Below are 27,170 nucleotides of genomic sequence, written 5' to 3' on the forward strand. Positions count from 1 at the left end.
CTTAAGAGTCCCCCACCAAATTTTAATCCATCTTAATGAGACTCACGAGAGATGATGCAGAAAATTCTGGGAAGCTTTGCATCTGGAACCAACAGGTCATGAAATCAAAACCCCAGTTTTCTCTTCCTGGAGCTCCAGAGAACTTTGCTGGATGCTGGATGGTTCTGGAAGCAGAACCTTTTAAGGTGTAGCCCAGGTGGATCCCATCCCAGCAATGCCATGGGAGATTTCTCTCTCCAGAGGGAATTGGTCCTGCTTAGGGAGAAGATACTCTTTCAGCAGGGACCTGGAAGAACAACTCATCAATCCAATCATTGTGGACTGTTCAGGCAGAACAGAGAAGCTCATTTTCAAGGAAGAAGTAGAAAAATCAGAGGAAATGAAGCAAAGGAAAAGAAACAAATGTATGGAGCAATTTAGGTTTGTGTCTCAGAGTCAAGGCACCAGCACCAAGGAAAGAAGAGGACTCAGGAGCCCTGCACTTGATGGGATGTGGGATGGATCCTGAACATGACTCAGGAAGCAGGGAACAACTGGAGCAGCATCTCACTGAGCTCTGCAAAAAGCAGGAGCTTTCGTCAAATTTCTTCAGGTTTAAGTTTGAAGATAAATTTGCCTTTTCATCCCAGGTTTTCTTTCTGTTGCAGGTCTGGTGATTTAAAGCAGAATTAAGTGGCCTTTGAGTCTGCTGGGAAAATTTGCCTCCACTTTTGCCCACCAAGCCCGAGAGCTGCCCTGGGAGCTGAATGTGCCTGTGGGATGTGCAAGAGAGAAACCTGCCAGGTTGGAGCAGGGAATCCTGGAGCTGGGAGAAGGGGAAGCGAATAAATGGGTGTTTTCTGCTTCCTGCATCGCTCCTGCTTTAGATGTGCTGATCCCACACAATCCTTGGAATGCAGAGACCCTGCATTCCCACTCTGCAAAGCCCATCACACTTCCAGGGGCTTGGGAGAGCCAGCCTGGCAAGACAGTGATGTAATAACTACAGCAAAATGTATTTTCAAACAGAGAGGCCCTCAGCTAAACTGGGGCCACCAGGGGATCTCTCTGCAGAAAGCTTCACTTATTACTTTCTTAAAATCCTTATTACATTTCCAGCTCTATAAAAGCTGAGTAATTACTGCCTGCAATTACCTCTTGGCGCCAACTTGATTAATGTCCTTTCCACCGACTGCTTTTTGAACTGTTGGAGAGAGAAGATGATCTGGGTCAACTCTATAAAAAGACTTTTTTCAGTGCCTTGTTAAGCTGAAAAGGAGAGACTTGTGTCTTCAGGGACAGGTCGTCACTTGAGTGCTCTGAGAGAGGTGGGATGGGTGGCCTGGTGGGAGCCAGGCTTGCAGTGTCACGGTCCAAAATGTGGGTGGGTTTGGATCAGCCATTCCAAGGGGTTGGTTCTCTCTTTCCCTGCACAATTCCCCTCGCTCTAAACCCTTGGCTCTGAGGCTGGAGAGCTGGCACTAAGTGGGAGGATCGATGGTTGTCTGTTCTGGTTTTAATAATTAAAGCTATTGAGCCATAATGTCTTGGATCAACAAACAGGGCTAACAGGTCACTCTTGCCGGCCTTGTAAATTGATTATTTTCCTACAGACAATATGGGGGTCAGGGGGTTTGCCTGACCTGCTCTCTCAGGTCCTGCTATAAATAACCACTGACTGGGACCATCTGGCCACGCTTTGGCTCAGGCCATTCATTATTCCCAGCGTGAAAACACTTTTCTCCTCCAGCAGAAGTGAGCGGTGTGTCGGTACCGAGCCTTCATCGCCCCGGAGCAGGACCCTGCACCATGGAATGGGACAGCAAATAGGATTTGGTGAAGTTCTCCACTACCTCAGGATGTGGTATCTCAGTATAATCCTCAATTCTCTCTTTTAGCCCAAGTCATTTTGGGACCTTTTGCTGTGAGGAGTTGGGAAAAAGCTCTGGGAAACTTTATCTCCTGCTTCAGCATTGGATGTCGATACCGAGGCAAACACGGGAATTTGTTGGATTGTTAGGGAATGATCTGGGAGTGGGTAAGAAGGAAGGTGGGAGAGGACTGTGGCCACTTGACCAGCACTGGAGATGCTGCTAAATGACTCAACCTGTCCTATAAAATATCACTCTGCAACTTGGCTCCTGCTCCATGGACTCCCTTTCCCATCCTTGTTGGTATTAGGCCAGTCCCTGGGAAGAAGGCTAAACCAAGCCTAAAAGAGGAGGATTAGGTCTCCTGGAGGGCTGCTGGCTCCTTCCCTCAACACAGCCAGGAGTGATCCATGGCCCACTCCCAGAATCCACCACAATCATCCTTCTTCCTTTATAAAATCAGCCAAGCACTTATCTCGACTCCCCGATCCAGGCTTTTTTGGAGACCCATCTCTTCTCCGAAGTTTTCCACACTGTGAAGTGCAGCTACATTTGGATATCTCCATAAGGACCCCCCTGTTTCCTGCCAGCTGACTTTGGGAGGAAAGATTTCCCAAGAAACCAAACTCCCACGCTCCTGTTTTAACCCATAAAGCCAATTAGCACCAGAGCTGATTGGTGGGACACCGTGAGCTCAACATTCCAGCATTTTCACTCTAATAAAAGCCTTGGATCCGTATCCCAAAGCCCTGCCTCTTCCTCCTGCCTGTTTCCACGTGGCAGGAGAAGGTCAGCCTAAAATCCCTTTGGAATTGCTGAGGATTAATGTTGTCTGGTAAAACCAAACCCAGACACAAGTTGCCAAAGGTCTTCTTTGTGCAGAGGATTTTCTAGCAGGGACAACCCAAAATTCCCTCCTCAGAGTACACTAAAACAATCCCCAGGATATTATTCCATGCTGGGGTTTCATTCTGTGTATAATTTCACCTCTTCATAGTTTGATAGTCAGGTCTTGGTGTTTAACTCGTGTTCTCACTCCTCCATCAGGCCCCCACAGAGCCACTTTCCTAAGCGAGGCTTTTTGTGTCCCTCTTTCTCACCCTGAATTTTCCCTCTTTTCCTTTGATGCCTGGATGAACACTGGAATTTTACATGCCAGATCTTGATTTATTTAATTATTTTTTTTTAATTACTTTTTTTTTTTTGCTCATTTTGACATTTTGGGTGGGTTTGGCAACTCAAAGAACTCCAGCCTGGGACTGAAAAAAATTCTTTCCCTCTCTTGAGCTCTCACAGAGTTCAGTGTGGGTTTGGATGGTCCCCAGGGGGGGAAAGGGGTTGGATGAGTCCTCTAATCCCTGTGAAACCACCACAGGAGGTTCTTCCTTTGACAGGGGTTCAGACAACAAGCAAATTGTGCTGATTTAGGTGTGGATTGGATGGGTAAAGGATTTTAACCCCAGATTTAAGTGGGAGACAGAACTGGCTCCATTCTGGGGGAGAACAAGGGGTCAAGGGGTTTCTGGGTTGCAGAATGACAACCTTCCACTAGCCCAGGTTGCTCCAAGCTCTGTCCAACCCAGCCTTGGACACTTCCAGGGATCCAGGGGCAGCCACAGCTTCTCTGAGAATTCCATTCCAGCCCCTCCCCACCCTCCCAGCCAGCAATTCCTTCCCAACATCCCATCTAACCCTGCCCTCTGTAATTTAAAGCCACTCCCCTTTGTCCTGTCTCTACTTACCTTGTTAAAATTCCCTTTCCAGCTTCCTTGTAGGCCCAGGAAGTGGCCTGGGAAACCTGGGAAAGACAAATTAAAGCAGGACACGTGGGCCACCATTTGAGTGGGACAATTTCTGGTGGAGCAGGCTCTGATGGGACAGGGAGAAGCCACCAGCAGGTCCCTCTCAGTGGTGGCTCCTGCAGGGACTCGCTGCATCGAGTCCCCTGGTCTAAGCTGTGCAAGAAATAAGCCAAAGTCACCCCATGTTCACCTTTGGATTCCACAAGTCCCCTTTCAGCCTTCTCCGAGGTGTGTTTTATTATCCTGCTTAATTGTGCTCCATAAATCTCCTCTGTGCTGTGGCTAAAACGTGGCCCCTGCCCTGGTGGGTTTATGATTTAAGCAGCTGAGAACTCGGGAGCTGGAGGAGGAGAAGGATGTGCCCCAAACGCCGGCGGCGCAGCCATTTCTAAACGTAGGTTGTGTGGTTCTAATTTTAAAAACATCCGTGGTTTTTTAGTGGAAGGGATCAGGCAAATGTAAAGATGAGGAAGAGAGGACACAATGGGAAGCAGGGAATGATTTAGGGAAGAACAGGGAGTGGAGAGCAGCAGTAAAGGGGTGATGAGAGACAGCAAAAGGAGCAGCTGAGTGGCCTGCAGGGCCTGGATGGTCGTTTCCAGCACTTGTTGTGACACATATTAGCTGTGAGAGATTCCTGATGGTTGTGCTGAGCTCATTTCTCCCCACATCCCTGCAGCTGGGCACTCCTTGAAATGTTTTTTCTTCCCCAAACCCATAAAGGATGCTGGGAAAAAAAATGACATTACATTGTAGGCCTTGCCTTTCCTGAAGGGGAATTGTTAAAATTTAGCAACAGCAGTCCCAGCAATGCCATCGTGGAAGCAGAGAGGAGAAGACCTTTGAGTTAATTTTATCACATTCCATCTCATTTCATAGATGTCCAGTGGATCACACTTCACTTTCTTGCTGAGTATTTAATATCACCTGACCAGACTTCAAATGGGAATTGCCAAACCTCTGCTGTCCCACTGGATACACCCCCAGTTCTAGGAACTTTTTGAATTCCTGTAATTCCAAGCAAATCTTACCCCATCTTCTTTGTGTTTTAAAGGTCCCCTGGAGCCCACATTGTAAGATTGTTCTGATGAAAAGGTTCTACACCACTGACATCTCTTAATCCACTCTCAGAGCTTTTGGGGGCTGAAAGATCAGGGAGGAAACAGCACAAAAATCTCCCACCCTGACGTGTCTCCAGCCCTGAAGTGGTGAAGGAGCTGTGGGGTTCACCTGCAAGCATCTGTCTTCCTGATTTTGTCCTTCTTGCTGACAACAACAGGAAAAATTAAAGACATCTGTCTCCAGCCTCATTCAGTGGCCACAGAACAGCCCTGGGCAATAAAGCTGATTTAAGTCTGTCCTGTAGATCTGGTGCCTCAGTTGGCTCTTTATCATCGTCCTTTGGAAGTGCCTGTAGCTCCCTGAGCATCCTCACTCTGCCCACAGACACTTCCCACCACCAAATAGTTGGGAATTATCCTCCCTGTTACTGCTGAACAGTTTCCAGTCAGAACTTTGAGGCTGTTTGATGCAAGGATTTTAGATTTGTCCAGGCTGAGAGAGTCAGGGCAGTGACCTGAGAGTCAGGGCAGTGGCCTGCAGGGTTCATTCTCACCCACCAAACTGGGAGAATTCCAAGGTGATGGGAGGGAACATTTTGGGGCAAGGGGAAAGTCAAGCTTTTTCCACCCCCTAAGCTGTGCTGCCACAGAATCATGGAATGACTAAGGTTGGAAAAGACCTTTAAGGTCATCAAGTCCAACCATTGACCAGCACCACCACCATGTTCACCAGTAAACCACGTCCCCAAGTGCCACATCCACACGTTTTTTGAACACTTCCAGGGATGGAGACTCCACCCCTGCCCTGGGCAACCTGTTCTAGTGCTTTCCAACCCTTTCCATGAAAAAATAAAATTCCTGCTATCTAGTCTAATCCTCCTCTGCTGCAATTTGAGGCTGGTTCCTCTCGTCCCTACCTCACACTGTCCCAGGCCAGGGCAGGGGGAGGGATCACAACAGTGGTACCATGAAAGGCAACATGGAGCAAACATTCCCAAAAAACTTATCAACACCACTGGTATAACCCACACTGGAGGCATAAGGCTACTCTGGTATTGTGGTATCACAAGGATGAAGGAGTTTTTAGTAAAGAAACTCCCCCAAAGAAACTCTTTTTCTCACTGATGTTTTGTCTCAGGGAAAATGCAGGACAAGAACACGTTGGTCAGCCAGGGATCAAAGTTGGTCATTCTCTCCAATCTCTGTGGTCAAGCAGGGGCTCAGGTTTCTAACAGGCAGGTGCAAAGCCCTTTAAGAGGCACCTCTGCCTTCATTTGGGTTGGAAAAGCCCTCCCAGATCATCAAGTCCAACCTGTGCCCCATCCCCACCTTGTCCCCCAGCCCAGAGCACTGAGTGCCATGGCTGGTCCTTCCTTGGACACCTGCAGGAGTGGGGACTCCACCACCTCCCAGGGCAGCCCCTTCCAAGGCCTAACAACCCTTTCCATGGAGAAATTCCTCCTGATGTCCAACCTGAACCTCCCCTGGCCGTTCCCTCTTGTCCTGTCCTGTTGTCCCCTTAGGAAGGCGGCAAATGGGATTCAGGGAACTCAAGTTGTGGAAATGTTGCAGGTTGGAAAATAAGTAGTTTTAGGTGAAACCCTGAAAGTACAAAGACCACTTTCCACTCTCCCTGGTTCAGAGAATCCCAGAATCACTGAGGTTGGAAAAGCCCTCCCAGCCCATGGATCCACCCTGTGCCTGATGCCCACCTTGTCCCCCAGCCCAGAGCACTGAGTGCCACGGCCAGGCCTTCCTGGGACACCTCCAGGGATGGGGACTCCAAACCTCCCTGGGCAGCCCCTGCCAATGTTTGGAACCCTTTCCATGGAGGAATTCCTCCTGATGTCCAACCTGACCCTCCCCTGGCACAGCTTGAAGCTGTTCCCTCTTGTCTTGTCCTGTTGTCCCCTTAGGAAGGTGGCGAATGGGATTCAGGGAACTCGAGTTGTGGAAATGTTGCAGGTTGGAAAATAAGTAGTTTTAGGTGAAACCCTCAAAGTACAAAGTCCACTTTCCATTCTCCCTGGTTCAGAGAATCCCAGAATCCCTGAGGTTGGAAAAGCCCTTCCAGCCCATGGATCCACCCTGTGCCCGATGCCCACCTTGTCCCCCAGCCCAGAGCACTGAGTGCCACAACCAGGCCTTCCTGGGACACCTCCAGGGCTGGGGACTCCAAACCTCCCTGGGCAGCCCCTGCCAATGTTTGGAACCCTTTCCATGGAGGAATTCCTCCTGATGCCCAATCTGCCCCTCCCCTGGCACAGCTTGAAGCTGTTCCCTCTTGTCCTGTCCTGTTGTCCCCTTAGGAAGGTGGCAAATGGGATTCAGGGAACTCAAGTTGTGGAAATGTTGCAGGTTGCAAAAAAAGTAGTTTTAGGTGAAAACACTGAAAGTACAAAGACCCCTTTCCATGGTTCATAGAACCACTCTCTGGTTCATAGAATCCCAGAGGCTGGAAAAGCCCTTCCAGCCCATGGATCCAACCTGTGTCCCATCCCCACCTTGTCCCCCAGCCCAGAGCACTGAGTGCCATGGCCAGGCCTTCCTTGGACACCTCCAGGGCTGGGGACTCCAAATCTCCCTGGACAGCTCCTTCCAATGTTTAGAACCCTTTCCAGGAAGAAATTCCTCCTGATGTCCAACCTGAACCTCCCCTCTGACCCTGTCACTCATTACCTGGGAGAAGATGCCAACCAGGAATCTCCTCCGAGGTGGCCGTCGAGCCGCTGGCCGAGTACAGATCGTTCCAGTTCCTTCTCCTCTTGGCAGCAAAACTTTGAGCTTGTGAGGTAAGAGGGCTTTGTTGTCACATGCCTGATTTCAGCATCCCTGGGTCACAGTTCCTGCTGGAAAATGGAGGTTTTGGTGTTTGCCAGTGACAGATTTGCTTTGTCAAAAGCGCTGCAGAGTCACAACAAGTGTCATATCACCCCTCTCTTCTATCAGCTCATAGTAAATTAAATTTGAGGCCAAAAGGGCTGTTCAGCTGCTCAATCTTATGCCCCATTTTCTGTGAGGGAAGCCTTGAAATGGGATGGCTGATGTCTCATTCCAGAAGGATTGATGGTGCTGCTGCTGCTTCCCCTAAAAATACAAGAGTGTGTTGCCGGGATTGGGAATTTTTACTTAGTTCAGTTCAAGTTCTTGTTGTTTCTCTTGCCTGGAGCTCCTGGTTACACAAACCAGAAAACATCCAAAGCTGAATTCAGCAGGATGAGCTATTTTTGTGAGAACTAGAATTGATGAAGTCTTGTGTCCAACTGTCTTGGCTGCCTGTGGTTTGAGAAGGTGGAGCTCTGCTCTCAGGGGTTTTCCTGGGGCTGGGGCATCCATTGCCTCTCCTTCCCACTTGGAATAAGAGAGCCAAGTGGTTCCACTTTCCCCTCAGTGCCAGCAGGACTTCTGGGACTTCCTTTTCTATCCTTTCTAGCTGACCTGGCTTAGTGGTGGATTTGCCAGTGCTGGGTTAATGCTTGGACTCGGTGATCTTAGAGGTCTTTCCCAACCTAAATAATTCCACTCAGGTCAGAAAATGGGATAGAAAACCCATAACTGATCCCATGGGATAATCTTTCAGCGTGGCTTGTTTTGTTACTTGACTGATTCCATGGAAAACATTAAATTCCAAGGTGGTGGAGCAGCTTCCTAATCTAGTTATGCCTTAACACATATTCCTTCCTATCCTTTCCCCCCAAACTGGAGGAATTTACTGGCTTGGATATCACCTGAGGCAAGAGTTGATTTGCCCAACAAATCCACTTAATGGGGAACTTAATGGATCTGGCTTAAAATAAGAATAGGATTAAAATGAGAGAAATAATAAATAGGGTTAAAATAAGATGGGATCTAAGGACTCCTTACAGAAAGGCTGGGAGAAAAAAACCCATAATTAAACATGGAAGAGTTGAAATGGGAGTGGGTTTTTTTTAATGTCTCTTTTACACCTGAGGTTTTCCAGGCTTCCAAAGGAGGACAAGACTTAGAGGTTTTAATTCCAACCAGCCTGTACCTCTTCACCTGAGGGTTTGGAAGATACCTGTGGACAACTGGATGTGGGAAATCCCATGGGAAGTTTGTCTGAGATGTTAAGATTGGCTAAGTCACATTTAGGCTTCCTAAGACCGGGGTCTGGTGAATCCACAACACTCAATAATGATGGAAAAAAGGATATTTCTCCGACATGTTGTGTCACCACCAGAAAATTCTCTCTCTGAACAAAAGAGGCCTCATGAAAAAATATACCCAGGGCTTTGCTGAGAAGGTTGTGGAGGGTGTTGGAGCTCCTGGAAGGTGAACACAGCTCTGGGGCTCAAGGAACTGGGATTAATTCCTAACAGATTCCTGAGTAGATTAGGAAGCTGCTCTACCACCTTGGAATTTAATGTTTTCCATGGAATCAGTCAAGTAACAAAACAAGCCACGCTGAAAGATTATCCCATGGGATCAGTTATGGGTTTTCTATCCCTTTTTCTGACCTGGATGGAATTATTTAGGTTGGGAAAGACCTCTAAGATCACCGAGTCCAAGCTTTAACCCAGCACTGGCAAATCCACCACTGAGCCAGGACTAAACCAGGACTAAACCAGGTCACCAACTGCATCCACAAACTTTTCTTTTGGGGTCAGTCTCACCTCCCTGCTTTGCCAGGGATTGCACAGCTGTAACACCAGCATTCCCTCAGCAAGGAGAAGTAAAACAAAGGGGCAAAAAAAAAAAAAATAGACCAAATAACGTGGGTTTTTAAATGGTTTACAGAAGGAGAAGGGCTCACCCTTTTCCACCGTGTTTTACCTGCTTTTGAAGAGCAACACTTCACTTTTTTCCCCTCTGCTTTCCTCCAGGGATTCCATTACCATACATTGTGTGGCTTTGACATTGGAAAAGCAGCAGTACTTTTCCACTTAACTCAATCTCAGTCATTATTTTTCCTTCCTGCAGCAGCGGCAGCACTCAGCACAACTTTGGGAAATGTCAGGAGGCAGAAAACAATAAGGAGGCATTTGAATCATATCTCTGCCTTGATTCCCGGCGTCGAGGCAACTTCTTCTCCTGCCCCGGGAGCTTCTTAATTCTTATTCAAAGAGACAGAGAGAATTGATGGCAGGGGCGTGCTGGGAGGAGAGGCTGATCGTTGTCAGGCAGGACAGCCAAAAACACAACTTAAACCAGGTGTAATTCACACTTTTGTAATGGTAAATAGGAATAAAAAGGTCATCCAGATGAGTGATTAACCATAGGGCCAGATCCTGATGGTTCAGCACGGTTTTATTTAGTTTTTTTTTCAGGCAAAGTCTGGTGAGGCTTTAAAAGAAAACCAGAATTAAGTCTGGTAAGGCTTTATAAAAAAAAAAGACCCAGAATTAAATCTAATGCAACAAGGGGGTGGTTTGGAGCTGATTCTTTGCCCAGAATTTCAGTTTACTGCAGCTGCTGTGAGGGTGACAAGCTCTGTAAAGAGGGGGAATATATTTTATTGAACTGACTGATAGATGCCAAAATCATTAGGCTCTCTTTATCCAGGCAGAATTCCTCCTGCAGTGAGATGGAAACTCTGCCTTCACTCTGCTCCCATTTGCACTGATGGAAGTCAAAGGTAATTTCATTACAACCAATATAAAGGCATTACAGACGAGGCAATTACACCTGGAAGAGATTGGTGTGAGCTGAACCCTTTCCTCTGACATTTCTGCTAATGTTGGAAATGAAATAACAAAGTACTCGTGGTGTTTTTTTCAAATGTTAAACCTGTAGTGGAGAGACCTGTGTGTGCACCAGCCCTGAGCGCCGGGAAATCTGCTGGATTTAGGAATTCCCAAGGAGCAGGGAGAAGACCAGGGGGTAAATTGTGGGAAGGAGTTGCAGGTAAAACTACCTCAGGAAAGGAGTTGTCAAGGAACTCTCCCCCCCTCACCAAGAGATACCTGAGGGTCCTAAAACAGTGTGAAAGAAATGTGAAAATAAAAATAGATTTCTGCCCCAATCCATCAGCTTTCAGGTTGAGATCCTTTCTTGCAGGCTGTGTGAGGAGAAAATGATGTTCTCACAACCCTTCAGCCTCCTCGTGTCATATATTATTAATCAAGAGAGATCTCAGCATTCATGTGCTGCATCGGCCCAGACTACATTGGATTTTTTCCCCCTTTTGTTCAAAGAAAACATAAATTCCCACCTGTAGCTCTGCTTGGGTTGGGAGGGAAGGGAAAAGGGCTTGTCAGTGAAACCAGGCAGTGGTTTAGCAATTAGAGCCCAGCGCTGAAAGTCAGCGAGGCCACAGTTCTGGGGGAGATTTGCTGCCCATTTGTCCTGATGAAGTTCCTCCTAAATGAGGTGATTATTGCAGCTGTCAGGAAGGAAAAGGTGGGACACATTGATTTCATCCCCACTGCAATCTCCAGGTCTGTGCTGGTCCAGAGCAGTCAATAGGAGTTGCCAATTAACAAAAAAACCCACAATATTGGCAAGTTCAGCAGTCTGAGAAAAAAAAAACCTCCCTCCAGCCGGTGCAGAAACCTCTTGCCATTCAAATCACCATCCTCGGGCAAAGCTCACAAAATCAGAGCAAATGAGCTTTTTTTTTTGGCATATCTGAACAGCAAATTGTAGATTGGAGAGCCTGTCTGCACGAGGGGAAATGTAGCAGAGCAGCTCTACAGGAAAAAGCTGAAGTGCACACCCCATAAAAATCACTTTGGAGTAATTATCCCACTCTGAAAACACGCTGGTTATCCAGGAATGAAGTCTCTTTTATTTCAGAATTAAAGTGCCCACGCTCTCATTCTGCTAATGATCATAGAGACAGGGGTTGATTATAATAAATAGGGGCTCTTCCACAACAGCTATTGTGGAAATATTCCCCTTGTAAATAAGCCCTGGGAATACCACGCTTCCAATTAGGTTGTGCTTCAAACACAGCTCATATGAATGGATACTCCTGACTTACCTACAGATTCCAGCAATTTCCATGCAATTAAGTCATTAATGTGCAGCTTTGGGCTGAAGAAGCACCTCCAAGAGAGCAGCCAAGAGCAGTGTCTTTGACAGGATGGAGTGAGGCTGGTTCAGAAAACACCCAGCAGCTACAAGTGATGCAAATAATTGCTGTTCCTGCCCTGGCTCAGGAATTCCTGCCTCTCCAACAACAACCTGGGTCTTCTGTGGTGTTTTTAGCACAAGGACTTGACTGGAGAGGTGTTGTTATCCCTTATTTGCAGACAGGGAAAGCGAGGCAGCTGTTGGGAGATGGTTTGTTCGATGTCGTCCAGCGGATGTTGAAAAGCAACCTTTGGTTTTCCAACCCTGAACAGGGTGACAAAGACCTTCCCTTTTCCAAAGGTGATCCTGTGGCAAGAGATGGAGCGTGTCCGTGGCAAAGCAAGGACTGTGGGCAAGTAGGTTGTTGTCCAGTATTATGGAATCATGGAATATATTTAGCTGGAAGTGGGCACTGGGTGTTGGAGATGTGCCCAGTTCGTGAACTGACTCCCATCCACCACCTCCAGCTGTTCAAAAACCCACAATTCCAATGCCAAACTATGTCAGGTTTACTTTTCAGAGCCGACCTCAAAGACCACCTGGGCTGGTTCAGCTCCAGTCACATCGCTGTATTCCAGGTGAAAACCGAGGCTGTACCTTAAAGATATCAAGTTAAGTGACACTTCAGCAACCCTTGTATTTGTGACGTATTTGATATCAGATGTGCTAGTATTTAGCATTACTGGTTCATAGAATATGTTAATCTAAGCATTTAATGCGTTTTATTAACTTTATGAACACTGAAATCCGTTGCTGTTCAGCGCAGCTACATGAGGGGTCTGTGAGGGCTCTGTGAGGGCACTTCGGTTAATCACACGCCAGACCAGTTTCCTGCAGCTTCTGAAGCGAGTGACGGCTATTGGGCACAGGTGTCTTTGCAGGTGTTTCTTGTCTGGTGGGTAATTTTTAAACCCGATTTCAACTGACCTTTTAACCACCGGTGGAAGGGAGGAGCCGGGTCACCGCCGCCGTCAGAACTACAACTCCCAGAAGGCCCCGCGGCGGCGCCGCGCCCCTTGATGTCGCGAGCCCCGCCCTTCTCGCCTCCTATTGGTTGGCGGCCCGCCCTGCTCTGTTCTGATTGGCTACGCGTGTGTGTGCGCCGTGCCGGAGGGGGTTCAAGATGGCGGCGGGCGAGGCGGTGGGGCGGTACCGCGGCACCGTGGGCAGGAGCAAGGACCCCTCGGGGCTGCTCATCTCGGTTATCAGGTACGGGCGGCCCCGCTCCGCGCCCTCCCGGCCCCTCAGCGTGAGGCAGGGCCGGCGGCGGGCCCTGCCGTGCTGGGGGAGCCCGCGCGGGCCCGGCCTGCGGAGCACTGGGTCCTCCCAGGTTCTCCCGGAGCGGTGTGGAAGCCGCGGTGCTGGAGCAAAGCTTGTCCTTATGGGTGTCCTGCTGTCCCTCCTGCCCTGCTCGACTCATCCCCTCCTCTTCTCAGTGCTTTCCGTTATTCTGAGGCCAGAGGTACCTGGACAGGCTGGATCCATGGGCTGAGGACAATGGGATGAGGTTCCACAAGGCCAGTGTCGGGTCCTGCCCTTGGGTCACAAGAACCCCCTGCAGCTGCAGGCTGGGCCAGAGGGGCTGGAAAGCTGGAAAAGGCCCTGGGGGTGCTGGTGAGAGCGGCTGGACGTGAGCCCAGGGGGGCAGGAGGCCAATGGCACCTGGATTGTATCAGGACTAGTGTGTCCAGCAGGAGCAGGGCAGGGATTGTTCCCTGTGCTGGGACCTGGGGAGGCCCCCCTGGAATCCTGGGGGCAGTTCTGGGCCCCTCAGACAGGAGAGACATGGAGGGGCTGGAGGGTGTGCAGGGAAGGGAAGGGAGCTGGGAAGGGTCTGGAGCAGCAGGAGGGGCTGAGGGAGCTGGGGGGGCTCATCCTGGAGCAAAGGAGGCTCAGGGGGGACCTTCTGGCTCTGCAAGTCCCTGACAGGAGGGGGGAGCCAGAAAGTGTTGGGCTCTACTCCCGGGAAACAAGGGACAGGAGGAGAGGAAACGGCCTTAAGCTGTGCCAGGGGAGGATCAGGTTGGACATCAGGAGGAATTCCTCCATGGAAAGGGTTCCAAACATTGTCAGGGGCTGCCCAGGGAGGTTTGGAGTCCCCATCCCTGGAGGTGTCCCAGGAAGGCCTGGCTGTGGCACTCAGTGCTCTGGGCTGGGGGACAAGGTGGACTCTCTGATTCCAGAGGTCTTTTCCAGCCTCAGTGGTTCTGTGAATAAACCCTGCAGGCAGTACCAGCTTAATACATGAGGGTAAAGGCACTGTCCTGGTGCTGTGAAGTCCATAAGTGACCTTCACCCCCCAAACCAGCAGCACTGAGCAAAACAGTGCTGGTTGGAAAAGCTGGAGAATCAGGAAGTCCTGTGTGTGCAGAGTCCATCCTTTTTGAGGATGCAGGAGTGGGAAAAGTGCTGCTGCTTCCAAGTCTGACTTGTAGGGAGTGAAAAGAAAGACCTGTGTCTGGTCATGTTCAGAGTATTGATTATTGTCTGCCCTTATTCCTGAACTCTGCTGGATAGACTTGGACTTGGACTTGAATTCACTGTTTCCTCCTCTGTGGCTTCTTCAGCTGCTTGTAAATCTTTTCTCTGCTGCTCAAAAGCAGTGGGTTGGCAGTTGATTGCCCCCACTGAAGCTTTTAAATGTTCTTCCACACACCCTCTCCAGTAGGTGTGGGCAGCAGGAATCACCCCAATGGGATACTGGGAGTTGGAATGAACTTCTAGACTTTGGATCCTGCTCCAGTGTCTTGGGGAGAAACTCCAGTCTTTGAGTTACTTTGGAGAAGTTATTGTAGCAGGAGCTCTGTATCCTAGGACATGTTATGATTTAAAAATCTTCTGGGAATGATAATGTTTAGAAAATTCTGTCCTTTTTGTTACTTTGAAAACTGACCTTTAGAGTCTTGGAAAAGTTAAAGGAAGATGTTGATTCTGGAGAAAAAGCAGCTGGTTCCACAGAGTGGAAGAAAAATGTACCTGCATTGGTTGCTCCTGTTGTAATAATCTTTGGGGTTTTTTAAGCTTCCTGTAATTTCCAAAATTATTTTAAGGTCCTCCTTTTGTACCTCTATTTTAATAAATCTGAACTAATTTAATTTATAATGTAAGACTGATCTCATGTTGCTCTGCTCTTCAAGTAAGAAATCATGTTTGTCTCCATCTTTGGCTTCCAGGCACTGATATCTTGGCTAGTTTAGGATCAGTGTTTAGAGACAACACTGAGGTTGTTGACTTTATGAAATGGAAATTATTCACTAGAACAGCCTGATAACTAAACCTCTAGAATTTACTTAGAACCTGTTTTGGATGTAGAGATTCTTTGCAGAGCTTGAAGTGCCATGTCGAGCTCAGACCATGAAAACCCAATGGCAAAGGAAGAAAAAAGTGTTGTGTTAATAATAATAATATTGATATTTATTTGGGTTGCTCAAGTACAGAAAGAAATAGCGTGAAAAGGGATTTAAATCACTTTTTTCTCTGTGTTGTTTTTGTATCAGGGTGAGGATGAACTTGCCAAGCAACAGGTGAATTATTTCAGAGCTTTGTGTGGTCATAAAATACCACTGCAAACAAATTTAAACCCAGGGTGGGTTCAGTGGAACTTTTCTCAGCTTCAGGAAAAAAATATCACAAATCTTAACACAGCGGGTTGATGGTTTGAAACGTGGCCAAGTTTTCCTTTCTTGATAGCTTTATTTCCAAAACATTTACGTGTAATAGAATCCTTGTGGTTTTCCACTTGTGTTTCCCTGTTTATTTGGGCTGTTTATGTCTCCCTTGGTCTGTGAGAAAGGCCCATAAAGGGCCCAGCAGACAAACAGCAGAACTTTGGCTGCGTTTTTTCTGCTGTAAACAAACAAATCCAGAGCAGCTTCTCCAGGAATTTTATTTTTCCTCATTTGCAGCAAAATTGGTGATGTTTTTTTTAAGAAGAAAGGTCTGCAGAATCTCTTCAGAGATTGTCTCCTAAATGCTTTGAGGTGGGAAGCTGAAAGGCCTTTTGTAAATATGGATTATTTTATTAACAAAGGGATAATTTCTGATATTTACTCGAGCTCAGTCATGCTCTGGTGAAAGAGACTGAATAATTTCCTTTCCCCTGATCCCAGATTTAGGGTTTCTTGTGCTTCCATCACTGGACTTCCCAGGAGAAGGCATCTCACTTCCAGGGGTGAGATCCTTGACAGAGTTTAACACAAAGCAGCTCTGGAATCCTGTAAAAAAATGGGATTTTAGGAGCTCTGGGGCTCTACTTTGGGAATTTTGGGTCCTCCCTGGTCTCTGTGGTGTTGCTTTTCAGCAGCTCTGAGGGCAGAAATCTGTGGGATGAAGGAAGGAAGCCCCAACAGGAAGGAATGTCCCACTCCTGCTCCTCTTCAGTCCCTGTGGAATGTTAGTTTTTCCTGCTGTGTCAGGGAACACGTTTGTTCCTGGGGAGTTGTTTCCTGGAGGAGGATCCACTGGAATTACTGATGGAATTCACCTTGGCTTTTTGGTTGTGGCCAGGAATAGAGAATAAAGGGAACCTCAAGGATGGCTGAATTTGGAAGAATTAATGTTTCCTGAGTCAGCTGTCCCAGGACAGGACTGATCCATCTGGGAAAAACCAGGGAGCACAGTTAGGAAGTGGAGTTTTACCTTAACAGAGCTGCTGCTGGATCCCACTGAGTCCTTCTTTCTCCTAAAGGAGAAATAGAGGATTTATTCATAACAATAAATCTGGAAGTAAAGAGTGTCCGGGAATCTTAATATTTGCAAAGCCCACTATTAAAAATTCCCACTTTGGGAGCTTTTCCTTCTTTTCCCTGTGCCTTTAGGGAATGTTTGAGAGTATCCTTGTGCTGAGGAGAAATGACTCTAATTTGCTACAAGAAAACAGCTCCTGGGACTGGGACTTCCAGAGTGGGATAGTGGGATATCAGGGATGGGAAGTGCAGCACTTGAGCTCGTTCCTCAGCACACCCACCTCCAAAAGGTGCTGAGTCCTTCTTGGATCAGAAGGATCCCTCAAGTTCCTCGAATTAAATGTACTTTGTGAGGTCAAACTGTTGTCAGAGGAGAGCAGAAGCTTTTGTTGTTTGAGTGTGCTGCTGATCACAGGGGCTTTGGCTGTTTCTTTGTAAAAACCAGAGGAGATAATGAAGCGAATTTGGCTCATCTGCTGGAGGACAACTTGGGGAATATTTTATTTTATCGCTGAGAGGACAAACCCCTGTTTGTATATTGATTTTTCTTAACCTTTTGTTTTGTTGGGAGCTGCTTGAGGCAGCTTTTTGTGCTCTGAAAACAAGCAACCTGGCATTTAGCAAATGCTGTTTTATTTTTTCCTTTTGAGAGAGATCTTGTCAGATTTTTTTAATTGGTGAACGTGTCTGCCTTTTATTTACTGTTGGGCGTTTTTCTTGCCAATTAAACGTTGCTGGTTTTTAAAACTGGCCTTTAATAGCTGCTTTAATTGGGGGAAAACAAACTTTAGCAGTGACTCCCTAAGACCTCAGTGAAATCTTTGTGCTGAGCTTCCACACGACAGATCTCTGCCGAAGCTGAGATTGCAGGCAAAAAAACCCAATTTCATTTCTCACAAGCGAAATTTTATTTTTTTTTTAATGCTTTTGGCTGTTATTTTCATTATGTGTGAACTTTGCTGAATGGATTCTAACTAATGACCTGGCATTTGGTTCTTCTCTCCGTGTCTGAAGCAATAGAGCCGAGCTCCCAGGCTGTGGTGGAGGGTGAGGAAGATGGATGTAGGATGTGGAGCCCGTTGCCCTCGCTGTTCCATTTGGAAATAGCTGCTACAAGGAATAAAAACCCAGTTATTCTGATCTGTAATGGTCTCTTAAACCCACTTTTATTGCTAATGGTGTTTTGCAGCGTTGTAAAGGTAGAGAAAAGCAGTTCAGGAATTCACCGAGAATAAATTGGACGTGGCAGAGCGTGGCTGTAAACTATAAATTTCCTTGAAATGATCTCGAGGCACTCTGTAGAAAATGTTTGCATGTTTGGCAACTGTTGGGTTGTGGTTTGATGGGTTACATTTAAAAAGCAGGTGAGGGAGCACGTGGGAATACACAGCCACATCCAGAGGGAAAAGCTCAAGGGACTTCATTTTTCAGCTCTTAATTTAGCTTTGGACAGTGCCCTGTGCAGAGCTGGAGTTCAGCCTACCCTGAAAAAAAACTGTGAGGGAGAAATAGTTGATTTTGTTACTAAATGATTGCAAATTCAGTGGGTTTAACTCTTTGGAAGGTGTTAAAATGCTCTTCATCCTTTAATCATCCAGGTGGCAGGTCTGAGTAGCATTGTCCACCTTTACTCTTGCAGATTTGAGAATAGTGATCCTTAGGGCCACAGCCCAAAGGACAAATATGTGTGACTGGGCCTGGGGAAAAACTAAAAGAACTGAAAAATAAACTGTCCTGTGCAGAGCTGGAGTTCAGCCTACCCTGAAAAAAAAAAAAACTGTGAGGGAGAAATAGTTGGTTTTGTTACTAAATGATTGCAAATTCAGTGTTTTTAGTGTTCCCACCTGGTGTGATACCAAGGGTGGGCTGATGGTGCAGGGTCCTAAAATACTCTTCATCCTTTAATCACCCAGGTGACAGGTCTGAGTAACATTGTCCACCTTTCCTCTTGCAGGTCTGAAAATACTGATCCTTAGGGCTTGGATTTTTCCCTGGGAACGTGGTGCTTCACATAATAGCTGCTTTGATTTTTGGATCTATAGTTAATGCCAAAAAAAGGTCGAGTTGGTCCCTTTGGTTTCCTGGGCAGAGTGGCATCTCCTGGGTCTGTCTGTTCCCTGCATCCCTTTGCCAAGGTGTCCTTAGGATTTTGCCTGTGTGGGATTGTTTTTCCCCCTTAATATTGGAGTGTTTATCTCAGCAATCACCTGATCACTGACTGCCCTTGCATTATCTGTTTTGGTGTGAGGAAATTTTAATTAAAGGTTGGTTAATTCAGCAAAACCAAGAATTCCCAGCTGGTGTTTATTAGGATGGCTGGAGGCTGCTCAACCTTCTCATCCTGCAGAATATCCTGAATCCATCTGCAGGTCCTCCATGATGAAAAAAGCTCATCCTGTGCTGTTGGAAGTGCTCAAACCAACTGTGCAAACGGCATGAAAGATTCATGGAGTGTAAGCAGAGGAGGAAAATGTTTTCAAATGCTCTGTTTGCTCTGTGTTTAACAGGATCATGCAGAGACTCGGGGCTGCTGTTTCTCAGAGTGAGGGAGGGAGTTATTTCTTTGCACAAGGGAGATGGGGTTGTTGGCTGGAGGCTGAGTACCCTGTGTTCCCCTTGGTGAGGATGGAGGATTTCACTTGTTTTTTTTTTTTAAGGAGAAGAACCTCTACAATCCTATAATAAATTCACATTTCCCATTCCACTGGCCTTGCATGGTGTCCTTTTTGACCACCTGCTTTCCATGTTGTCTCCACGAAGGGATAGTTTGTCTCCTGACCATTTTATTTCCTCAAATCCATAGGAACAATCTGAAAATAATGATCAAACATTCAGTGTGTTGCCACAGGAGTTAAATTGTTAAATACCTTTTGGAGTTTAATTTCTTTTTTTTTTTCCTTCTGTCTGGCTTTGTTTCACGAGGACCCAACTTTTACAGTAGTTTTGATGAGTCTCTGGAGACATTTCAAAATGTGCATTATCAGATTCTCCACTTTGAGGTTAAATAGTGCTGGAAGCTGTAGATCACCCCATTTGGGACTTGTCTTTCAGACAACAGTTTTTTCAATTATAAAATTCAAATCAGTCCATTTAGTTTAATGAACCTCTGGAAAATTTGTAGAGCAGTGGAGACAGTGGGCTTGAAGTAGAGTTCTTCTTGTCCCAGGGAGCTTCACAAAACATTTTCATTGTGCTCTGTTGAAAATGGAGCTGCTTTTCAGGTCTCATGGGGTTGGAACAGCAGCTGGGAGGAGGAATATTGGCTGAACTGCTCCAGACTCAGGACTTTGATGATCTTTGTGGGTCCCTTCCAACTCAGGATATTCTGTGATTCTAGATAGGAAGTTTTTTGGGTTTTTTTTACACCCATAAAATTAAGGCTTAAGGGAGAAAACCCCAACCAACCAACCCTTGAATTTCAGAAAGGATCAGATTTTTGTTTCCTCACTGTTGCATTTTATTCTGATTAACTCAGAGCCTTAAATATGAGCAAGATGCCTCCAATAAATGTTTTCAAAATGCATGTTTGATCTTAGGTGTTGCTTGATGTTTTCACTGCAAGGTTTAGTCCTTGAAATTATCAGTGTGGGATGTTCTGGTCCCCTCTACAGCTTTTTTTTGGGGGGGGAAAAATAGTAACAAATGAGTTCTGCATTGCATTTGCCACACATTATTTCTTGCAGAGCACTTAAATGCATCTTCCCACTTGTGGGAAGTCAACACTTGATCCTCCCAACAACTTGCACTTCAAAACTCTCTCACTGCAGCAATTCCTGGGATGATTTGCAACTCAGCAGTGTGTGAGGAGCTCTGTGTTTACAGCAGCTTCTGCTGGGCAGGGAGATGTGACCAGATGCTCCCTCACCTCCTTTTTGTTCCCTTTCCCTCCATCCTCACCTTTATTCTCCTGTTGTTCCCTGTCCCACGGGTGCTCTCGGGCTCTGTGGGTGACACCTCGGGGTGTCAGAGCACCAGCAACCTTAAAAATGATCCCCAAGGCTCAAACCAACAGCAAATATTCTAATTGCTGCGTGGCCACAGCCCTCAGCAAGAGCAGGAACTGGATTCTGATGGGTTTCTTTTTGCTCTGCTCTTTTTTTTCCTCCCCTTTTCAGTATGAAGTCTCCGTGGCACGTTGCAGTTGTTTCCTGCAGAGAGGAGACTCTTTCCAGACGTCCACAATGCTCTGCTGAAATGATTATTTGTTGCTTCTAGCAACTGCTTTCTCTGTTTTAACTTCACAAATCCTTTGTTGGTCAAAAATTGTCAAAAAGCCATGTTTGTTTGTTTGGTTTTTTATCCTGTATCTTGTATTCTGGTTTGTGTTTTAGCTCCTCAGCAGGGTGTAAAATGGAAAATAACTAAAGTGAAAAAAAAAAAAACCAAATCAACTCTAATTTTCTTTTTTGAAGGGTAATTTTGATAAGTCAGTCCTTCATCTAAAGTAGCCTCAGCTTTCAGCACTTGACACCACAAACTGTTTGTGTGTTTGTACCTTCCAAAGGGTTTTAAAGTGAGGAACTGGGAGCCTTCCCGAGGGGTGTGATGGTGCAGAGCAGGAGGAACAGGTGGTAGGAAGTTTTCCGTGGATTGCTGTTAAATTTGGAGCTTTGATTTCCCTCAGGGATTCAGTTCAATTCCTCTTGACTGAAATGTTCATTTTCCTGATCAGATGAGAAATATTTAAATTTGATCAGCGTGCCTGGTTTTTTTTTTTTGGTGATGTTTCCTACTGTCTTTAATGAGTATTTTCATCTGACTGAAGGCAATTGAATTGCACACTTAAAGAAACCTGATCCAGAAATAAAGGAGGACTATTCCCAGATTTCCAAGCTGCACTTGTGCATCATGTAATACTCTGTTTCTGCCTTTAACCATAAATATTTAGATGTGTCTGGTCTGATGTTGGGGAGCAGAAGAAAAGAGGCTCTTAGGGAGACACCCAGAAGCAGCAGGGACTTCAACACACCTTTCCTGTGAGGATTATCTGCTGCAAATTTAGCATTAATTCTCTTAAATCTGTATTTGCATTTTGCACACATTATCTGTTCAATAAAAAAGAAGAAAAAAAAAAAAAACCCACAGGAGCATAATGCCCACATACTGTTACTGCAACGTTCTTCCTGGGAAACAAATTTTCTAGTCTGAGAAATGGATAATTAAGGCTCCCTTTGCCAGGCAGAGCTTAGCAGTAATCACACTTAGCAGGGCTGGCCTAAGGGCAGGTAGAATAGGCAGGCAGTTATCCACCCAGCCTGGCTGGAGGCATCACAGAAAGCAAATTTGCAGAAATGAAACATTTATTATTCATTAATGTTAACAGTTTTCCTCTTAGAATTGACACTTAATCTAATTTTCTTGGCATTTTTGGCGGGCAGGTAGGAAGCTGTCAGCGGGCTGGGAAAAGAAAATACTCATCTGCACTGGGAAACAGGGGAAAGGCCTTGATAATACAAAGTGTGTGGGGAAATGTGAGGCTCCTCAGTGTAAACACGAGTTCAGGGGGAATCTCAGGTGGGATTCCTGCTGGAGGTGTGATTTGGAGGTTGGTGCCTGTGAACTGATAATATTAAAGGTGGTCGTTGAGTTCCTTTTGCCACGATGCAAAAACTGGGAGTGAGAGGGCAGCAAAATGCAGGATTTGATGAGGGGGGGAAAAAACCCCTCTAAGTGAAGGAAGTGAAGGGATGGGATGAAGCAGGAGGGGTGTGAAGTGCACCCCGAATTCAGGTTCAGAAAACTGAGCTTGGGTGTGCTGGGAGGGGATCCAGAACATTCCAAAACTAAAGGACTGTGGGCAGGTGGAGCTTGGAAATTCATGGATTTGTTTGCCTGACCTGTGTTTGTTACTGGGCATGGTAGAATAAAAGAGGGGGGAAAACAGGACAAGGGGTAAATTTAGCTTAGGTGTTGGGAAGGAATTCTTGGATATGAGGATGGGGAGGCCCTGGAATGGATTTCCCCAGAGAAGCTGTGGCTGCCCCTGGATCCTTGGAAGTGTCCAAGGCCAGGTTGGAGCAACCTGGGCTAGTGGAAGGTGTCTCTGCCCGTGGTAGGGGGTGGAACTAAATGATCTTTAAGGTCCCTTCCAACCCAAACCATTCCATGAAAATAGAGTTACTTCCCCAGTCTTCCCACTGAGGTGCATTAATAGGATGACTTCTGCTAAAATTTCACTGTCAAACAGGAAAATATATTTGAAAAGGAGACCCATTCATGCATCCCTTTGAGAGGAAGATGAGCAGGTTCCTTTAGGAACTCAGATATTTCCATATTTGCTTTTTAAGTCTCTGTACATGAACAAAATAATCCCCTTTTGGGGTTCAGCAGCAGGTTCAGGACTTGCCAATCTGAGCTCTGGTGCCTCTTTCTGGCTTTGCAAAGGCTTTTCCTCCTGAGGGTCACAAAATACCCCAGAAAAGGCATTTCTTGATATAACTACAAGGGCAGTTACTCATTTTTATGCCCAGTTTATTGGTGTGGGCACTGAGCAAAGCCTGTGGTGCACTTGGTTGGCATCAAAGCTCATTTTGTTGGTGAGGAGAAGCTCTGCTCATTTATGAGATGTGAGTGTTACACAGAATAAAGGTTTCTCTGTATGTGCTATGTGTTCTGTGGGGCTGGGATCAATGATTTTAAATCCTGTTTGGGGGCAGGAGTGCATTTGAAGCTCGAAAATAGAATTTTAAGAAGGGAGGTGAGTTTAGCAGCTGATCATCTCCGTGTAACAGCTTTTCTGGGCTCCTGTAGTTCTGTTGTGCCACATGATGAGTTGGACAATGGTGTTTGTTTTCTTCTGCTGTTGAATAGCTTAGTAAACATCCCGTTCTTTGAGCTCACAACAATAAAAGAAATTTATTAGCCTGTCAGGGAATTACAGCTTCTTTTGCGTCCTGATTTTTTTTTCCCAGGAGTTCACTTTTTCTCCCTTTCTTCCCCATATTAATGCCTCACACTGGAGCAGTGAATTCACAGGGGAGGTGAGTTTGGCTGGCAGTTCTTCAGCCTGGGCAACCTGCAGGACTTGGGTTGGTCTGTGGAACACATGGATTTGTCAAGCCACAAATAAATAACAGACACTGTGGTGTGACAACAGCCTGGTCTGGAGTGCAGGGACTCTGCTGGTGTTGGTTGTTGCTGGGACCAGATGAATTATGTTGGTTCACAGAGAAAAATTGATTTTTAGCCCTCCTTGATGTGTTGTATTTTTGAAGCTCTGTGTGCATTTCTGTGGGGTACAGTAGCTCCAGTCTGGAGCATTTTATACGTTGTAAAAACGAGATGTTGTGGGACGTGTGGGATCACAGGAAGGTTTGGCTTGGAAAGGACAGGAAAGATGATCTTGTTCCACCTCTTGCCATGGGCAGGGACACCTTCCACTATCCCAGGTTGCTCCAACCTGGCCTTGGACACTCCCAGGGATCCAGGGGCAGCCACAGCTTCTCTGGGAAATCCATCCCAGCCCCTCCCCACCCTCCCAGCCAGCAGTTCCTTCCCAATATCCCATCTAACCCTACCCTCTGGCACTGGGAAGCCATTCCCTGTGTCCTGTCCCTCCCTCCCTTGTCCCAAATCCCTCTCCAGCTCTCCTGGAGCCCCTTTAGGCCCTGCAAGGGGCTCTCAGCTCTCCCTGGAGCCTTTTCTTCTCCAGGGGAACATTCCCAGCTCTCCCAGCCTGGCTCTTCCCTAAGGAGTGAATCCTCTTTAGTTCTTCACAGCTGCTTTAAGGCAACAGGTGAGAATAAATCCAGATTTCCTTTTGGGTCCTGGTTGTGCCAGTTTGTTCCTTCACCTGTGGTGCTAAGGCAGGAAAACTCTTTGGGAGCTTGGAGTTGGTTCAGTTTTCCGGGAAGGTGCTGCCTCTGGCAGAGGTGGCAGAGCTGGCAGGTCTGTTTGATCCCTGTGAATACATTTTCCTGTGTATTTACCCTGGGAAATGAGCTATTCCTGTCTTTGTGAGCTGTTGTAGGAATCAGTTTAAGGCTTTAGGTGTTTGCATAATGTTTCCAGGACTCCTGGAAAAGTCTTTCCACCTGCTCCCTCTGCTCCTCGAGTTGGCTGCTGGAAATGGGAGATGAAAAAATGCTTGTGCTCTCCAGATCAAATTCCACTAAAATGAATAGTCCCCAAAGGACTTTTTCTTTTATTAATCTAATTCCAGTGTAAATTCGCTGACCTGGGGGCAATAACAAGGTTCATTTGTTTCCTCGTGTGGGACGTGCTGCACATCCCGTGATAAAAACACTGCAGGATTGTGTCTGATCGTCTCCTCTGTCCTGCCCTTCCATCTGTGGAAGTGACTCGGGTGATTTAAGCACTTTGCATTTGTGTAATCTGTATTTTTTAACTGTGCAAAATCAAAAGTCAATGAGTTTTGGCTCGGTGAGTTCCTGTTTTACCGCAGCATAAAAACGTCTCGGAGCAGCCGGTCGGAATTATTCTAATCCTGTTGAGCTCTTGCTAATGAGACAAGGCATCTGCAGCCATCCAGCTGCCAGCTCCAAATTCCAGGTATCTGACAGGGGAGGAGGATTCTCATTTGGAGAAAAGAAAAAATAAAAAATGGTAATGAAAAAAAAAACCAACAAGTGAAACGATCGGGAATCCCTCCTGGAAATCAGAGTTCCCAACCTGCCTGGAAACTGCTTTTCCTCCTGAGTGTTTTTTTAAGGAGTTCTAAAAAGCTCTGATCTCTGTTTATCACAGTCTGTAATTCCCCCCTTCAAAGTTCTTTCTGCAAAGTTCCCTTCCCAAACAGAATTTGGATCCTTTCTGTTTGGCAAACAGCGTGTTGACTTTTCGTCTTCCTCGCTCCCCATTTTAATGGGACTAAAACAAGCAGAGATGCCCTTGGCTTCCTTTTCTGCAGTGTTGGCAGGAACGTGGATAATCTCAGGAATATTAAGTATTCCTTGCTTTGCTTTTTTTTTTTTTTTTAATTATTATTTCAGCAGAGCAAGAAAAAGAAATGACTCCTGTACCACAGGGCTTGGGTAGGAAATTCAGTGTACGAGGTTGCAGATTCCAAGGGATTAATCCAGACTCCCAAATCCTAAAACCAAAACCTTATTGCTGAAACTTGCTGGTTTTTCAGTAAAATAGAAGAAAAAAAACAGTCTTTGATGCTTTTCTTCTTTTGGGTCTTGGGTTTTGATTTCAACTTTTCCATAAGGAAGTAATCTGCAGGTATTTAAGGAAAACTCCTGTGGGTGGGGGGAAGAAAAGAACTCTGTTAGGATTAAGTTATTGTTGTGTAGAATTATTTATCCTTCTTGGTGTAGGAATTGATTCCTTCAATGTTTTAAACCACAACAGACCGAAGGACTGTAAATAAGAGGAAGTTTTCTGGTCAAAATACAAATATTGTGTTTTTAGTGCTGATTGTTTGCACAATATTTTCCCCAAACAGGTAATTAAAGCCAGCGAGACATTCCCAATGCAGGTGTTTATTCTGGGAAGATTTCCCAGCTGGTGCTTCTGACTGAGCCAGCTGGAAATCTTGGAATGAGCCTGAAACTTCCAGTGAGTTCCAGTGTTGCAGGTTGGGATCACAGGCTGGAAAAGCTTGGAGGGGGTGTGTTAATGCTCTCCTGGGGGAGGGTGTCCCTGCAGTGGACAGAGCAGTGTTTTGGGGAAGTTTTGACTCTTCTCCTCCTTCCTACTGCCTGGCAGCACCTGGAACTCTGGATTGTGGTGTTCTTGTCTTCTGGGTGCCAAAATATCCCAGAAAAGTGAAGGGAAAATCCCATGTGTGTGTTGTGTTGTTGTGCACGTGTACAGGAGTGGGGTGCCATCACCTCCAGAGCATTCCTCAGCCCCAGTACTGGAATATTCCCAAGGATGAGACCAGAGAAATGCTCTATCCAGGCAGATCAGTGGTTCCTCCAGCCTGGTAGTTTGTCTCCAGTTTGTCTCCTACAAAATCTGGGAGAGAGGATCCAGGCCTGGTGTCCAGTGCCTCTGTATTTCCCAGGTGCCTGCAGTGGTTGAGTTTGGGATGTCAGAGGATACATCCCAGCCCTGTTCCCTGGGAATACCTTAAATTCCTTTTCCTGAACCTGCTGATGGTGTTGAGCCTCAAATCCTGCAGCCCAGCCCAGGAGTTCACTCCCTCAGGTGTCAACACCTCCTCCTTTTCTGAGCTGATCCTTTGGCTTCAGCAGGTGCCCCTTGCTCTAGCAGAGCACGATTTTGGTGAAAAAACTACTTCACTTTTAAATTATTCATCTGTTTTTTTCACCCCTGCAGCCCTGTTGTGTCTCCTTTCAGAGAGTCTTGGTGTTCAAATATCTGAGGGAGCAGCTGCTTCATCCCCTCTCTTGGTTTAGTTGCCCTTTCAAGGATGAGAGAAGACTGTGCATTGCCATTATATCATCCCAGTAGGAATTAGCCTGTGGGATCTCCAAGGATTTCTGATTTCCAGCTGCACTGGCTTTGTCCTTCTGCCCTGGGTGGTGGTTTCAAAGCTGCAGGGCCTGTTGTGACCCCCCCCCTCTCTCATTTCATAACCAGCTCTGCTTCCCTGGGCAAATGTCAAATTTTAAAACACCCGAGTGTTTTTAGCAAAATATATTTTTTCCCATAGAGGGCAAGTAAAATACAAATACAAGGACAAACCCAGCTGGGCAACACAGTAGGAATCTGCTTCAAATTGTTGGGAAGCCAGAGTTGGGTGGGAATTTGCTGGAATATTGGAAAAAAGACTTGTGGCATCCTCTGTAACAAATCCCTGACACT

General features: G+C 46.4%; 1 protein-coding gene and 1 long non-coding RNA gene across 4 annotated transcripts in view; one reads left to right on the forward strand and one right to left on the reverse strand.

Moving 5' to 3' along the window:
- Positions 1–12,786, reverse strand: part of LOC127462933 (uncharacterized) — a 38,073-nt gene extending 25,287 nt beyond the window's left edge. Inside the window, exons 1-3 of one of the 3 annotated variants that reach the window (XR_007900600.1) lie at positions 12,676–12,739; positions 11,657–12,345; positions 7,393–7,562 (exon numbers count right to left, since the gene is read on the reverse strand). This is a non-coding gene — a long non-coding RNA (uncharacterized LOC127462933). Of the gene's footprint in view, positions 1–7,392; positions 7,563–11,656 lie in introns of all 3 variants that reach the window. The other 2 variants (XR_007900599.1, XR_007900598.1) reach the window with 2 other exon arrangements.
- Positions 12,787–12,824: 38 nt separating this feature from the next.
- The window catches only part of LOC127462930 (exocyst complex component 4-like), a 95,565-nt gene continuing 81,219 nt past the window's right edge, over positions 12,825–27,170 (forward strand). Inside the window, exon 1 of the mRNA XM_051771861.1 lies at positions 12,825–12,957. Coding sequence (XP_051627821.1) covers positions 12,872–12,957 — 86 coding nt within the window. The 5' untranslated portion in view covers positions 12,825–12,871. The remainder of the gene's footprint in view (positions 12,958–27,170) is intronic.

This window comes from Manacus candei, unplaced genomic scaffold (assembly GCF_025592945.1).
Source record: "Manacus candei isolate 608988 ecotype Guabito, Panama unplaced genomic scaffold, ASM2559294v1 h1tg000146l, whole genome shotgun sequence".
Taxonomy (NCBI): domain Eukaryota; kingdom Metazoa; phylum Chordata; class Aves; order Passeriformes; family Pipridae; genus Manacus; species Manacus candei.